Below are 16,486 nucleotides of genomic sequence, written 5' to 3' on the forward strand. Positions count from 1 at the left end.
AGAGGTGAATCATCAAAGGAGGGAAATGCACGGATTATACCACAAAACCCGACAAGGATGGCAGCTATAGAAGCGTCCCCAAGATTTCTAACAAAGTTTCCCGAGCTCTCTAGAGAAGATAGGCAAGCAGCCATGCAGTACATATCGCATGCTGATGAGACCGAGAGAAGAGCCAGGATATTGCGTGTCCAACAATCTATTGAAAATGCAACTACTGAAGATAATGGTCTGCCGATCAGAATATCACATGACCTACACAAAGATAAAGGCTTGGTGCTTGGTTATGAGCATCATGAAGATAGCTCTAGCGAGAGTAATGTCCATTGCACAAAACATGTTGTGTCTGCGCCTGCAGCCTCTCGTGGAAGAGATGAAAGAGCTGAGCAGCTTGAGGTTCAGAGTGCTACATCATCCTTCCAGATTAAGGGTTCGACGGTTTTCAGATTAGGGAACAATACTCCACTTGTATTTAACGATAACCCGAGAACAAGAAGGAATGATCGGAAAAGACCACTGGCATGGATTCTAAGAGTGAGACCAAACAAAAGTGTACCTGCTATTGACGCTGGAGAGCAGGTTTTTTCTCAACATGGAGACGGGTCAGGAAAACGTAAATCAGAGGATAGTAGCAAGAGGAGTGCAGGGGAGATCTCAGGAGAGGGATCAAAGAAAACAAACACAAACAAAGAAATTTTGCTGGCTTCCAGTTTGAAACCGCTGCCATCCCAATGAGCATACTGAGCTGGAACTGTCGAGGAGCTGGACGCACTGAGACAGTTCAACGTATCCGGGATTTTCGTCGTCAGTTTTCCCGGATTTTATGTTTCGTATGAAGAGAAAGTAAAAGTTGTCTTATATGGAGGTTTTAAAGTTAAGTTTGTGTTACGATAATCTACATACTGTTGAGCCTATTGGGCGTTGTGGAGGCTTAGTGTTGATGTGGAAAAGTAGTTATGGAGTTGATATCCTTTATAGTGATAAAATGATAATTGATCTGAAAGTCACAATTGGTTCATTGGTATTTTTTTCTCTCATGTGTCTATGGGGACCCGGTGAGAGGTAGGCGCTGAGAAGTTTGGGACAAGTTCTCGGATATTAGGGTGCATAGAGATGGAGCTTGGGTGTTAGTGGGCGACTTTAATGAACTGACTAGATTTTGATCCGCGCTTAGAAAGCGCGGGTTTGCTTTTTATCTATTGATCGTAAACTGATTTACAAACTACCATTATTTTTGTTTCGAAACATAACAATTGAGTTTTTAAGTTTTTATCATTTGTTTTTTTTTTCTCTTCAAAATATGGTATTTTTTCGAAATATGGTAGTTGTTCTATAATAATTGTTTTCATATCCGACCTAGATTCGTGGTTGAACCTATAGACCTGATATATTGTACATAATCCGGTTCAAATTTGTAGAAAAATTCGTTAATTAAAATCCGATAGAACCCGGTAAAAACCCTAAAAACTCACTATTAACCCACGATCTGATACCATTGATTCGATAAAAACGTAAAATATATGATAGTATTTTAAAAAAAAATATTGATTAAATTACTCATATATTTTTTAATATAACATAAATTTGTGATTCTTTAGAATATTATGAAATTTTATTATGTTATCCAAATAAAAAAAATGATAATATAAAAAATCTTATTGATATGATAATATTAGTTTATTTTCGCTATTAATAATAACCTAATATAAGTTTGTATTTCTATTTTAGATTTAAAAATTTATTTTAAGATAATTTTTAAAATATTCTTAAACACTCGTAATTTCCATATCAATATTATGTACAAATAACATTATACACGGAAAAATGATATTCAAGATATATGGTGTAGGATATAGAGTTTTGGTTTGTATTGAAAATCTACATAATATTCGAATTATCTATTTTGAATATTGATACATAGATTTATGAAAATAATAGTGTTTGTTAATTTATTTATTGTTCATAATATATTTATACTTAGAATATTTATATTATTTAAAGTTAGCATATCGTTTATATATATAGACCTATTATTTATAAATCAATTTAGGTGTAGCTGTAAGACCAAAACCAAAAAACTTAAATGTTATTAATGAATTTTATTAATTCCTTGTAAAAATAAGGGTATTTTTGAGAAAACTGTAATTTTTATTAAGGGTATAATTTGGGAATGATCTTCTTTTAATGGTATTGATGCACAATGATGAGAAGTTAGGTGGTGTAACAAGGGAAGAACCCACTTTTTGGGACTTCCGAAATATGGCTGAAGCTTGTAAAATCAAGGAGATGAGATCCACGGGCAATACCTTGTCATGGTCTCGAAAGAGGGACCACGTTTGGATACAGTGTCGCCTGGATTGTAGCATTGGCAATGATGAATGGCTCCGTCTCTTTCCTCAATCATCCCGTCTCTTTCCTCAATCATCAGCAGAATATATGAGCACGTGGTCATCAAATCATCGTCCTCTAAGAATAGAGTTTGCTCTGGAACCAGAGAGCTTGAAGAGAGGACGTTTTTACTTTGACAAACGGATGTATGGAAAGAGAGGTGTAGAGGAAGCCATAGTTCGGGGATGGGAGGCTGAGAATGACTCCCCGAATCTAACGGTACTGGAGCGCATTGCGCGTTGTAGGACAGAGCTAGCTAAACTCAATAAGGCTAGTGACTGTAACTCCAAAACGCAGATAGAGAGACTGCAGAATGAACTCGATCGAGAAGATGTGATCATAGCGCATGACAATGTGATAATAGTGCATGAGCTCGTGCATGGTTTGAGAACAAATGACACGATCGGACGTCAAAGTATGGCTGTCAAAACGGACATGCCTAAAGCATACAACCGTGTTGAATAGATTTCCTTGAGGTATTACTTGAGAAGATGGGATTCGATAGAAGATGGATCAGTTGGACGATGTCTTGCATAAGCACAGTCTCTTTCTCTGTATTTTGCTCAATGGTAGATCACATGGTTTTATCAAACCCGAGAGAGGGATAAGGCAAGGGGACCCTCTATCCTCTTTCTTATTTATAATGTGCGCATAAGCCCTTGTGCATGTACTGCATGTTTCTGAGCTAAAGGAAAACTTCATGGCGTCAAACTTGCAGCGACAAGCCCTCCAGTTCATCATTTGTTGTTCGCAGACGACAGCCTGTTACTGTGTGATGCTTCTGTCATTGAGAGTGAAGAAATAACCAGATGTTTGAAGCTATATGGAGACGCGTCAGGCCAGCTTATTAATCAAACAAAGTCATCGATTATCTTCGGGAGTAGAATCGAAGATCAAACTAAAGCTGACATCAAACTGGCTTTGGGCATAGATAGAGAAGGTGGTCAAGGTACGTATTTGGGACTACCGGAATGTTTCCAGGGCTCCAAAAAAAACCTTCTCAACTTTATAAAAGAAAAGCTTGAAGGTAGGCTCCAAGGATGGTACTCAAAGACGCTATCTCTAGGTGCAAAAGAGGTATTGCTGAAATCTGTTGCTTTGGCCTTACCGGTGTATGCTATGTCGGTAAAGACCTCTGTGCAAGGATCACAAGTGCTATTGTTGATACTGGTGGAATAGTGGAGGTAAAAAAACGCAAGATCCCATGGGTGGCGTGGCAAAAGTTGTGTAGACCTAAAGAGCAAGGAGGGCTTGGCTTTCATTATATTGGAAGATTCAACCAAGCGCTCTTAGGTAAACAGGCATGGAGGATCTGGAGCAACCCTAACTCGCTAGTTTCAAGAGTACTCAAAGGGAAATATTTGAAAAGAGGGACTTTCTTAGACTGTGGTATAGGCTCACGACCCTCCTTTGCTTGGAGGAACATTATGCATGGTAGAGAGCTTCTAACACAAGGTCTGGTTAGGAACATAGGCAATGGAACTAGCTCTAACGTGTGGGGTAAAAAATGGATCATTGATACAATCCCAAGACCACCTATGTACAAGGAAAGCATCACTATGAATCTGGCTCTCAACGTGTCCGACTTACTCATTGAAGGTACAAGCATGTGGAACCAGAACTTGCTGTTTCAGACTTTTACACCAGAGGATGTCGAGAGGATAATGATGATAAGACCATGCGTGAATCAGGAGGATTCGATACGGTGGGGCTTTACTAAGAGAGATGATTACCCTACTCAGAGTGGTTATAAGTTGTTGGAAGCTTTGGTCGATTTTGAACATCCAGAGACTAGAGCCTTACCTCTTATTGAGAGGCAACTTTGGAGGAATATCTGGAAAATTAAAGCACCACCAGAAAGCAAACACTTCATTTGGAGAGCTCTTTCTGGTGCTCTAGCGGTAAAAGAACGCTTGATCACTCGTGGTATTCAGATGAACACTACGTGACTCTGTTGTAATCAAGCAGCTGAAAGCATTTGCCATGTATTGTTTGGGTGTGACAAAGCACATGAAGTTTGGGAACTAGCTAACGTGCCTTTTCCAACTTCGGGCTTCTCAAGGAATTCAGTGTTCTTAAACTTTGTACACCTCTTAAAAGTCTCAAACTCAAAGGCAGGGGAACCTACTTCGCGGAATGTTTTCCCATGGTTAGTTTGGGAGCTATGGAAGGCGAAGAACACTTTGGCATTTGAAAATAAATCTATATCGGCTCATACCATTTCTGCCAAAGCTTTTGAGGAAGCGTACTCTTGGCAGAACACCCTGAACCTTACTGAGAACTTTGGTGGCCTCATGAAGAGGGGGAGTAAAAGCCTATAGGATGGATAAAGCCAACGGAGGGATATCTGAAGTGCAATATAGGCTCATCATGGATAAGTTCGAGGCAACCGAGTGAGGCTTCATGGTGCTTACGTGATGATAAAGGTAGAACAATCATGCACAGCCGAAGGTCATATTCCTTCATGAGATCCAAGACTGAAGCGGATCTCTGGGCACTACACTGGGCTGTGAAATGTATGAAAAACACTCACCAAATAAAAGTTATCTTCGAAGCGTCCTCTGAACAGATACGAGAGGTTCTTTGTAACCAAGCTCAATTTCCAAGGTTCAGAAGTATTGTGGGGATGATCAATAACCAGCTCACTAGGATCGAGATATGGAGTCTTGACTATGCATTACCAAAACGAAACGAGGCTGCAAATGCCATTGCAGTGAGCATTACGCGTGATAGACGTCACCAGTCAGTCATACATTGCTCACAATGCACCGGTTTGGCTGCACCATTTGTTATCTTTGGAAGCTCAATCCAACTAGGGTAAGGGGTGAAACCTATCACCAAAGAAAGATCCTCCCTAGATCATATGTTTCTCTTACCTTCTCCGGTGTCTATTGACATCTTTTTATCTTCTTTCCTTCTGTTATTTGTTTCTTTTTGTTTCATCTCAGTGTTGTGGTTATGAGACAATATCAAGCTAAGCTCGTGTTGTAAGGGTATTTTCAGTGTTATAAGAAAAAGAAAAACAAAAAGAAGAAAGTGACTGAATGGGCATTGCCCAGTCCCGTTTTCAGTATTTTGGTAGCATTATAGAAACCGAATCACTTATGAAGTTATGATACATTAACTAGACTAGATAAATTTTCTGCATCGCTCGCTTGTGAGACAGTAAAACGATGATTTTTCAAGAATTATCTTCACCAGAAAAGATTTTTCATGCTTGTTGAACTTTGTAGTAACTTAAATAATGTGAATATTAACAAGTGATGTGGAGTGTTAAAAAGTGAATATTAAGGTGCTGAATATACTAACCAATGTAGATGGTCTTAGAAGACTAAAGTAGAGAGAACATTCTACACAGTCCAATGATTAGTGGCATTCTATCATTTACAACAGAAAGTCCGGCAAGTGAAAACTTTAAACCCTCTCCGTGGCATATATTTTATCAACAAATAAATTGGCTGAGAAGTTGATTTGATTTGAGTTCATTAGGGTGAATATTCTATTGTTCAACTTTCATTAAGCCTCAAATGAATAGATTAACGTCGCAAAACGAATAAGAGAGACCAACCCCATTTGAACAAAAAGTGAAACCACAACATGATTAAAAGCATCAGCTAAATTTACCTATTTCCATCTTCTTCTTGATTGCTTTTTGACCATGATATATAAACGCATCTATTATCCCAGACACCGTGAAAACACCTGCCATTTTTTGAATTTTTAATGCAGAGCAGCCAAAGCAGGCAACAAAGAGAGTTCTTATGGGGCTATATAGGTAATAGATACATCACCTCCAACTATGGCACAGACATTAGTCAAGAAGTGCAAGAACGATATATGCTCCTCTGTGAAGGTTACCTGGCAATTCAACAAATTTTAGATTAGGACTCTAAATATTTTTTCTATTTTTCCCTCTTCGAAACACACACACTAACCTTGATTGGAGAGAGATCATAGAAGAAGAAAACTCCTGGTAAGGATTGCAGTTGACCTGCTTCTGAGCTCTTAACATGTTCGGTCACTGAGAACTGTGCCATTTTACTTGAAGTTAATATCATAAAAAGGATGAGAATAAATAGATTATAATTGAACAGTTAAAGAGCCTCGCGCTTACCTGATTTGATTGAATTGTGTGTCCACTGATATCTGTGTATACTGTTGGTACAACCTTTTCAAAGCAGAATAGATTAAACAAAGGTACTTTTAAAGACATACTTCAACTGGTTGTCGCAGAACAAACCTTGATAAAATATTGGTACATAGCATTGGGTGTGTCTTGACTCCACTGGACTCTGCAAACGTCAAGTAGCTTAAAGAACATGAAAATATAAACCGTGTGTGCGACAGAATTAGACCACAATTGTCATTACTTGTCAAGAGGGTTCACGACACCAGGAAAGTAGTCCCCAAAAGTCAGTCGATTGATCTTGTGACTTATCTAAAACGGAGTTTGAATAGATTATTAGGACGCATCGATTGAATTATAAAAACGAAATGAAACCAGTAGGACAAGTTATTTCTTACGTTAAAACTGTCTTTCTGAAAAGCAAGAAGATCATGAACGTGAACGCCCGCCTGATGAAAGCTTTTCCCGGGAGCAAAGTGGAAGTTTCCCGCCACTTTATTCACCTCCAAGAACCCATAGATATTACATCCTTCACCTTCTTCATCCTTTACTCTTTGTAAGAAACCTTCTCGTTTACACTGATCATAAACAGACAAGCGAAACAGATCTAAGCTCCCAATTAGAAACAATAAACCCACAGAATACCAAATAAACGGACCGTACACAAACCACTGAGGCTCCAACATAGAGAAAGATGAAGAAAAAATGAAATCAAATGAAAAAAAACAAACACATGCAAATACGTAATGAAAACACAGTTGCCAGGAATTTAAAAGGTGAGCAACATATCTCTCAGCAATTCACCTGATCAATCAAATCTGGATTTGTAACACCCCACCCTTTTTTTCTATATGCTTCACGAACATCCTCACATGAATTGCAGCAGTCATGCTCTTCCTACAAGAAAAAAAACAACATATGAAAGCTGAACGATAGAGGAAAGCCCCTATAACATCTGTGTTTGTCTGATCGACTATGATCTCTTGAGTCTTGAGTATCACTAAACAACAAGGGTAATCAGAATATGAACATGACAGAAAAGAGAGAGAAGAATAGCAAAATTACCGCTTCAGCACCATAGCAAGAACCACAGTAAGTCTCATTATGTTCCAGCCTACCACCATGTTTCTGCAGTGGCTTCTCAATCTGCACAATCACAAAAAAGAAAGAAACTTTACAAGCTCCCCAAAAAAGCTGCTTTCAGCTAATCCTAGTGTGATGGCTACAAAATCCCAGAGAACATAATGACAAGCGCATGCTTCAAATTACACTAAAGAAAAACAAACCTTAGCAGCGCCTATACCGTCCTGTCTTGATTCTATAATGTTACCATGAGAATCTAGTCTTCTCTTAATGACATCATGTTTCTGTTTATCCAAAGGGAAAAAAAAAAACAGATTAGCCACAAAATTGACAAGCATATACAAGAAAATGTCACATACCACGTCAAGATGCAGCTCTCCACTAATATCCATAGCATCAACACTTAGAATGGAACATGCTAGAGCAGGAAAAGTCATATCAAACTGCCATATCAAAGAGCACATTTGAGAGATCTATCTGAAGAAAAAAAAACAAAACATGCCTTAAGAAAAAAAGACAAGATTACATTGATGCGTAACGTCTCTCCTCTAGAAGTATCCACGACGAGCTTCGTCTCGGTAACGCTATGAAGATATAATCCTAAACAAACAAACAAACAGAAACTCAAAACCGAAACTAAACAAGGTAGAAATATCAAGCAATTCAGATCTCACGTACGTAGCTCGGAGAAGAAGAGAAGGAACATAACAACGGAGGAGACGAGGGTGATAACGCCGCCGGATAACGTACGGCTATAAAAGTCCTCGTTGATCTTTGGATAAGCATCCAGATTCCGCAATTTATTCAGGATCCCCGCCATTTCTGGGGATTGAGATTCCCAGATTCAGTTCGAATCCTTACTCGGCTCAAAAAAAAAAGACGATTGTGCCGGAGATAAATCAGACGAGCGAAACGTTCGGAAGCGAAATTCTTCCGACGATGCGTTCGAAGAGAGAGATGGATTGAGTTGTTTTTTTTTTCCTTTGGTTTCGTCACCGTCGGACGGAGAACGGTTTACCTAGTCGTAAACACGTTCGCGTTAGCCGTCTTCTCTACTTACGCTGAAACGACATCGTTTCTGTCAGTGTCAAAATACACATACATTAATATCCCTTGTTCGGAAACTCGCTAGGCGCTACGCGTGCGGCATATACAAACCTAGCGATTTATTGAAAAATCAGAAAAAAAATCGAAGATTATACGGGGAGAAATTTTTTATACTTTTATCTGTATGATACCACATTTTATACGTATAATACAAAAATTTTATATACTACATGTTTATAAAAGACACATTATTAATACTAAAAGTAATTGATTTATAAATAATTAAATACATACCAGTTAGATCACAAAATATAATTGTACTTCTTTTAGTTCACATCCATTACAAAATATAATCTATTTACAAGAGACAAAAAAATATATGTTGTTTTGATTTTGAGAACAACCAAAAAAGAAATTTATGATTGCACTTTCAATCCTCTATTCTTCAATAATCAAACAAATATATTGGCTCGATCTTGTAGTGGAGTTGATGCGTTAGAAGTTACAGCCTCATACTTGCCTGAAAGTGAAGATAAAAAAGATAAAAAATTCTCATTGATCTTTGGATAAGCATCCAGATTCCGCAATTTATTCAGGATCCCCGCCATTTCTGGGGATTGAGATTCCCAAATTCAGTTCGAATTCTTACTCAGCTAAAAAAAAAGACGATTGTGCCCGGAGATAAATCAGACGAGCGAAACGTTCGGAGGCGAAATTCTTCCGACGATGCGTTCGAAGAGAGAGAGAGAGAGAGATTCGCGTTTGCCGTCTTCTCTACTTACGCTGAAACGACATCGTTTCTGTCAGTGTCAAAATGCACATACATCTATATATACTATTATTTGCAAAGTAAATTTTTGGAATCAAGCTCTCACGTTAAAAGTTAGAGTGGTTAATAACATTTTTACCCTTAATGAATAAAATTTATAACTTAATTAAAAAATAAAAACGAAATTTTAATTTATTTGATTAGATAGTTGATTAAAGTTAATAATAGTATTACTATTAGAGTCATTTAGGTGAATAACCAAAAAATGAGAGGTAATTAGGTGATTGTGCATAAACTTTGTGTAATTAGGTAGATGGATAGTGCCAGTAGTTGGTTTTACGTAAATGTCCTCAAAAGAGAACTGTTTGGAGCTAAGTTTTTCGGAAACTGGGTTTGTAGCTGGGTAGGCAGGGTTTGGTGTCAGTCTATTGTCCTGTAGGTATAGCTAACTTTTCACAATTTTAACATTAAAATATATGGATATAATGAAGCGCGTGAGAGTACAAATAGTAGTTAGATTATTATATGATAAAAGGGATATTGCTGAGTTGACAGAAAAAAAGACATCATTGTTGGAATATTGGTAGAATTAAATCAGATCAATGGAGTAGAAAGATAATTCGAAAACGCGGGCATTTATTCACCGTCATACTGCTTAGCGTTCGTCAACCCGTGTTGATTACATTCTATTCAGCCATTAAATCGGAAATCTCAAGTTTTTGGTTTTGAAAATTTGAAATCAAATGTTTCATGAGAAATATGCAGGTTGAAAACGTTTAAAAAGAAGAAAATGCAAAAAAAAAGAACAAAAATTTTAACAGAAAAATGAAAGACAGACGTAAAAAGAGTTACAGAAAACCCAAAAAAAACCATAAAGGAAGACAAAGATAAAATTACGAAAATGCCATCCATTAAAAAAGTGAAAGAACAGACAAAGACATCAGGAAATCGAACCGGCAAGCGGAGGAGCTTAAGCAGATGTAACTTCCGCCAGACCACCATATCTTATTGCAGCCTCTACCATACACGTTTAATATACCTAACATTTATACACCTTTATATAATAGTTATTGTAACCGGTTATTCCATATGCATAGCATTTATACAACTTTTTATCCGGTTTTAGTTTTTGAAATCTGGTTTGTGAATAATTTATATTAAACCGGTAAGGACGATTATTATCCATATAACGTTTTATGTACTGGATCTGGATTGTGTATAATTTTTAAAAACCGGTTATGACATTTATTATCCGGATAAACTGTTTAAGTACTAGATATTGTGAATAGAATAAACCGGTTTTAGCTACGGATAAAATTATTTTTATGTAACTAGGGATTTCTTCTTAAAACAATAGTGTGTCATCTTTCTTTCGACTTGTAATCTGGATAAAAAAACTAAGACTGGTATATTAAAATGATTAAATAAGGTATATAGTAAACTCTGCCAGTTGAAATATGACTGATTATATCGTTGTTATTTGGATAATCTATAACATAAGACTATAAGTTTTCTGAGTATGTTAAACATAAAACCGGATATTAACAATAGTATCTCGATTCTAGGAAACAGAAGGATAAACTCAATGATAACTAGATAACAACTACATAGCTACTTAGTTATTAGAATATGATATCAAATATGCTAACGGGATGCATTTGTCATACACAATCACCGAAACACAAATTTTATGTTTTTTCCCTGTGTTTATCCTTCTCAAAGTTTTGAACCATCTGTGTAAGCCTTGAATCTTGGTAAAAAAAGTTAAGCTATGTTTGATCTGTCTTATCTAGCTTGAGACCCCTCCAATCGAATCAAGAAAATGACGGGAAAGATTGTGAAGTGAGACCTACTGAGGGACACCAAAACAGTCTTGCTTTGTAAAAAAAATTATGAATCTGAACAAAGTAAAACAGACCAACTCACATGGTAACCCATCTGAAAGAACGTTAAGGTAAAGATGCTTCTTAGAGAACTCTGCTGGTAACACAACCCCCATGCCAATCATAAATGGGGAAAGGACCACAACTAAATAACAATAAAAAGAAAGATACAAACTGTAAACCTTTTTCAGCCATCACTTTAAGCAAAGTGAATATGGGAGAGAGAACCTGAGCAACAAGCATGAGAGGAGATTGGGTAGAACAAGGGTTTGAGGAGGAGATTGACCCATGAGCTCAGACGGAGGTGCGGAGGAAGAAGAAGACATGCGATGTTGACGAGAGTTAATCTCAGCACAGTTGTTGTTGGTTTTGTCTCTCGCGTTCTTGGTGCCCATATCTGAGAGAGACAGAGAGGATACAGACAAACAGTAATCTAATGCTTGTGTGTGTGTGGACGGAACATGACCGGATTTAAAGGTCTTGGAACTGCTTGACGGTGAGGTCTTCGTATTTGATGGTGGCGAGGAGGTGGTGATTCTCGAGGTGGGACTTGACGGAGCCTACGGTTTTTCTTTTGTTGTTAAACGAGACACGGGAATTTTGATGAAAGGGAGAAGAGTGTCCTTTGGGGAGTTGGATCTCAAACTATATTTTTAGAGGATAATACGTATAGATCTCGAAAATGATAAGTGACGAAATTTAGTTAGAGAGAGGAATATCAGATTATCAGGTGAGCTAGAATAACTTCAAAATTGAATGTTTTTAGTTTCAGATGTCAAGAGATGGCGTGAAGTAGTAGAGTTCAGTAGGGTAATAATTACAACTACTTTATCATGTATAACTGCAGAGAAGCTCAATGTGTCAGACTCGCCTGAGATCTAGTGTAGGGGCAAGGATGGAATTATGAAAGTGTAAAAGTGTCATAACCATTCACCTAGTAACGTTTTGTTTTATGGTCATCGGCTGCAATTACTCTAAGAAGTAACCAAAATCTGAAAATATAATTTAAAAAAGAAATAATTTATGTATATATTGTATTGTTGTCTGAAAAAGTTTTTTAGTTAAAAGTTAAAAACATAAATTATATAAATAAATATTAATCAAATAAAATTCTTAATTATATAATTAAAAATGGAATATTGAATTATCCAAAATCTAACAATATAATTAAAAAAAAAAGATAATCACAATACTAAAAGGGGGATTTCCTCTCCCCTTAAGCATGCCACGTCATTTTATTTAATCGACCAATCAGAGCTTTTTAATTTCGGATTGGGCTTCGGATTTGATTTTATGGGCTTCGTTTCAATTACAGGTTATGGGTCTTTTTGTTTTGCCGTACAATTTTGTTTTTCCTAAACCTAGCTCTCTACGGGAGGAAGTCGCGAGACTGCGAGGCTCTTCTCCTCATCCCAATTCACTTCGTCTTCTCACCTTTAAACCGTAGACCAATCAGCTCCACTTCTCCGATTTGAAGGCTGGTCGTTTGGATGACAGAGTTGTCACAAGTCTTCTTCGTTTTTGGGAGGCTAGGAACGTTAAGAAATCTGGTGAGCTTATGAGTGTGGATTTCATGCTCCTCAATGAGAAGGTAGCGAATCTTGAAAAGCTTTCTTTTAATTACTTTATTTCCGCAAGAGTATGTACCATTTAAAATCAACATTCACTGGGTGTGCAGTGCCGTCGATATTCCAAGATTAGGGGGAAGAAAGTCACAGTTGGTCTTATCTCTGCAACCCCTCTGAACGCAACACTACTCTTTCCAACGGAGGCGTTAAAACCTAGGTTAGATCTTGAACTTGAAGCACGTGATTCATTTTTTGATGCAATTCCTATAGTTTTGAGTTTGGTGATTGTAATTTTAAACAGCTCCAGTATGGGGGGGGGGGGGAATTGTGAAGTGCATTGATTTAGTAATGTTTTGTGCTGTTTATATGCCTTACCTACACGGACAGTAAAGCACGTGATTAATACACACCTGCTGGTGGCAATCTCTATCTTTTAGATTGCTCTTTTTTAGGCTGCAACCTGATACTTGGTGTGAGGCGGGAAGCTCGCAAGGTGTGAAGCGTGAAAGTGAGACTGAAACTGAAACGGATGCCTGACTCAGAGAACCGGCTAGCTTCTCTTTGATTTTTTTTTTCTATCATATATATGGCTTAACAATCTTATGCTTTTCGAAAAGGTTTGGAGAAAATCCATGGTTACAATAGAAATATAGAGCCACCACTGTGACGACATTTAAAACAATTGGAGGCAATGCAGGTTAATAAAACAAGTTTCGGTTTTGATTTGTCTCTCCACATTAATTTTTGATAGCTACCCTATTTATACTTTGTCCCAGAGAAGATTGCTGGTTAGTAGTTCCGGTCACTGGTGAGGTAACAATGGTGTAGAAACTCTCGAGAGTTCTTTTGTGGGTTCAAAAAGAAAACATGGCAATGGTGGTGAAACACATTTCAATGAGCTTAGCAATGGAGACACTGGGGTATCATCATCCGTAACTTTAAACCATTGATTTTCCTTTGTACGTTTAACTATTTATGCCACAAATATTTTGGGTTCATGTATCTGTTAATGTCTTATGCAGAAAACAGCTATGGTTTCAAGAGGAGAGTTGACTTTTCAAAATATTTACGGTGCAGAGGCATTGCTGAATGCAGAAGATGAGGACGGCTATAGTGATTGGGAACCTCTGCAGCAGAAGATGCTAGTTGAGTTTGTGAAATGGTGTTGCTTCAATTGCACTATGGCAAATCCTGGTGATATGGTTCATTGTTATGTATATTTTGCTTACTTTTTCATGTTTGAATAATTTTGTTTCTGATCTTATCATTACCAGCGTCTGCAATTACTTGGCTGAGGCATGGATATTTTGCATCTCTGTTATTTAAAAGACACTGGTCTCTCACCGAAGTCGAAGAGAAATGTGGAGGTAAGATGTTGCTTCTTTTTGAACATGTCGTTAAGATATATTGCTATTTCGGTACCACATTACCTAACTTCAAGTAACACTAAGCAAGCTCACGTCTCTTTTATCTTGATCTTAGGAAATTCATCTGCAGCTAGCTCAACAGCTGTTGGTTTTGAGGAGATAATGTTGCTGCACTCAGAAGTATGAATTTGTACCTGTTATAGTTTCATGAGATATCTGTTGACGTCAATACAATTTATTTACCTCCAAAGCTTTTCTTCGTGCAATTATTTCGCAAGAGCTCCAGATGGTGAGCTGCTACTTAATTGTCTTAGAGACATATCTAACTGCGCGTAGTTTGTTTATTTCCTTACTTTTGCAAACAAGTCACTAACTGATTTTTTTCTTTCAATTTAAGGTCTACACTTTAGAGCATGTTAATTTCACAAGCCAGCTTCTCTATAGGTTTGAATTTACCTGCAACGTTCCAGGGGTCATCATGCAAAACATGATTTGCTTGTGTTATTTTGTCTTTCACTGCTCATAATTTCCTATTGTTTGCCAGCTACTTCACCGCCGACACATACTAATAAGTATTGAGCACCTGCTGCTAATCTAGCAGCAGGTTTGTGTGCTGATCTAGCTAAGGAAATTTCCTCATGATAAAATGTTAATCAGCCGGGAACTTAGAAGCTCATTATGATTAAGCTCAGGTCAGATTGGTAAGTTGCTCAAATGTGATGTCCCGAGGTTAAATGTCTTTAAACTTGCAACTAAAGGTATATTCACACAGCAGTTTTGGTGAGCCTGACATGAACTGCTCGACAAGTTCGACAAAGTATGGGGGTGTTCAGAAAATTTAAACTATGACGGTCTCTGAGCTAAACGCTTATGTCCTCCATTGTCAACCGCATGTGCATTCCGTTCCTGGTCCATTCTGCTAAATGTTATCACAACAATATACATATTACACACATGTAATATTACGTCTACATCTTCAGTTGATTATTTTGTTCTGGTACTTATCTTTTACCAGCTTAAACTTTAACGGTTTCGATAGATAAATGTTTGGTTTATCTCACTTGATCAACTCCTCCGCAACTAAGTCATTGCCTTCCAAAAAAAAATATCAAAGTACTTGATGGAATGAATTAGCTACGCTGTTACATACCATATTTACTTTACAAATCCCAAGCTTTTTGATAAGTCCATAGTCATCACCTCCATGCATTTCACACTTCCAACCACGTCATTATTTCTAATCAAGAGTTTGACTATAATATGATGAGAATAAATATACTCGAAGAAAAAAAAATTCTTGCTGAGTTCTACAAGTAATAAACCTGTTTCTAATATTAGATAAAAGTCACTGGACTTGAATATTACTTGATAAATTACAGAGGCATAAGAGAAACTATTACATGTTACCGCTGCAATATAGTTGACCGGTCCGGCACATGTTACTATTACAAGCTAATTACCAAAATTATTTTCATCATTTGACGAATATTTGTCCACCATATCTATTACCATATTAAATAAAACAAAACCACCTTCTATGCTTTAACATTTAGAACCAGATTCAACCAAAACAAACCCAAAAAAAGTTATGTATCTTTAGACGATGGAAAAATATGTGAAACCCCATAAATGACATCAAAAAGTAAATAGACTAACATTCTTGACATAATGTTAAAAAAATAACACAACTGCAACTCACAGATACGGAGTAAATGTCCAAAACAAACATCAATGCTACACTAACAAATATTAAGTTCGTCTATTTCATTCGATACACACACGGTCAATCATTTTTATATCTTAAGATAATACTTCAAAAAGCAAGCTAGCGGAGTTTATTAGAAGTTATATATAATTTAAGGATTAAATTTTAAAATACACTTTTAAAAATAAAAAATTATTTTTTCAAATAAATTATTATTCTTTTACTGAAAATTAAAAATTGAAACATCATACATTAATTTTCAGTATCTGTTAAACTATTGTTTTATCTTCACAACAAAATAATGATGACAAGTAAAAATACAATCTATATATTTACATCTTATTTCATTTGGGTGAGAGGTCCGTATTTATACAGAAGAATACCGTAAAAAAAGAAACGCCGTAAATTAACAAAGCCCAAATTTTACTTGATTTTAATCCCAACTTGATTTAGTTTTTTTATTTTTATATCAATAATTATAACCCCTTCTCGAATCATAAAAATATTTAATTTTATGAAAACAAGTAGTTCTAAAAAAATAAAAATATCGCAG

The 16,486-nt window shown here is 36.7% G+C and overlaps 1 protein-coding gene and 1 long non-coding RNA gene across 9 annotated transcripts; one reads left to right on the top strand and one right to left on the bottom strand.

Moving 5' to 3' along the window:
* Positions 1-5,870: 5,870 nt before the first annotated feature.
* Positions 5,871-8,619, bottom strand: LOC106415814 (endoplasmic reticulum-Golgi intermediate compartment protein 3). The gene is made up of 13 exons (XM_013856613.3): positions 8,273-8,619; positions 8,121-8,194; positions 7,954-8,037; positions 7,798-7,878; positions 7,577-7,657; positions 7,316-7,408; positions 6,910-7,089; positions 6,756-6,823; positions 6,626-6,677; positions 6,500-6,553; positions 6,321-6,413; positions 6,177-6,243; positions 5,871-6,087 (listed from the first exon to the last, which is right to left on the bottom strand). Exons 1-13 carry the CDS (start codon positions 8,412-8,414, stop codon positions 5,996-5,998), a joined length of 1,161 nt encoding a protein of 386 aa, XP_013712067.2. The 5' UTR covers positions 8,415-8,619; the 3' UTR covers positions 5,871-5,995.
* A 2,023-nt stretch (positions 8,620-10,642) lies between these two features.
* On the top strand, positions 10,643-15,288 carry LOC106449638. 8 transcript variants are annotated; one of them, XR_007315618.1, is made up of 10 exons: positions 10,643-12,884; positions 12,972-13,078; positions 13,299-13,558; positions 13,638-13,781; positions 13,884-14,228; positions 14,344-14,408; positions 14,507-14,517; positions 14,626-14,672; positions 14,773-14,929; positions 15,004-15,288. It is a non-coding gene; the product is annotated as an uncharacterized LOC106449638 (long non-coding RNA). The 8 variants fall into 8 exon arrangements; XR_007315616.1 differs by having other exon boundaries at positions 13,299-13,369; positions 13,479-13,558; positions 14,344-14,517; XR_007315620.1 differs by having other exon boundaries at positions 13,299-13,369; positions 13,479-13,558; positions 13,643-13,781; positions 14,344-14,517.
* Positions 15,289-16,486: the final 1,198 nt, after the last annotated feature.

Source organism: Brassica napus, chromosome A8, assembly GCF_020379485.1.
Source record: "Brassica napus cultivar Da-Ae chromosome A8, Da-Ae, whole genome shotgun sequence".
NCBI lineage: Eukaryota > Viridiplantae > Streptophyta > Magnoliopsida > Brassicales > Brassicaceae > Brassica > Brassica napus.

Coding starts and splice junctions, on each gene's coding strand:
- LOC106415814 (XM_013856613.3), bottom strand. CDS start 8,414: ATGGCGGGGATCCTGAATAAATTGCGGAATCTGGATGCTTATCCAAAG. Junction 7,879..7,953: donor GAGAGCTGCATCTTGACGTG/GTATGTGACATT, acceptor TTGGATAAACAG/AAACATGATGTCATTAAGAG. Junction 7,090..7,315: donor ATCCAGATTTGATTGATCAG/GTGAATTGCTGA, acceptor GTTTATGATCAG/TGTAAACGAGAAGGTTTCTT.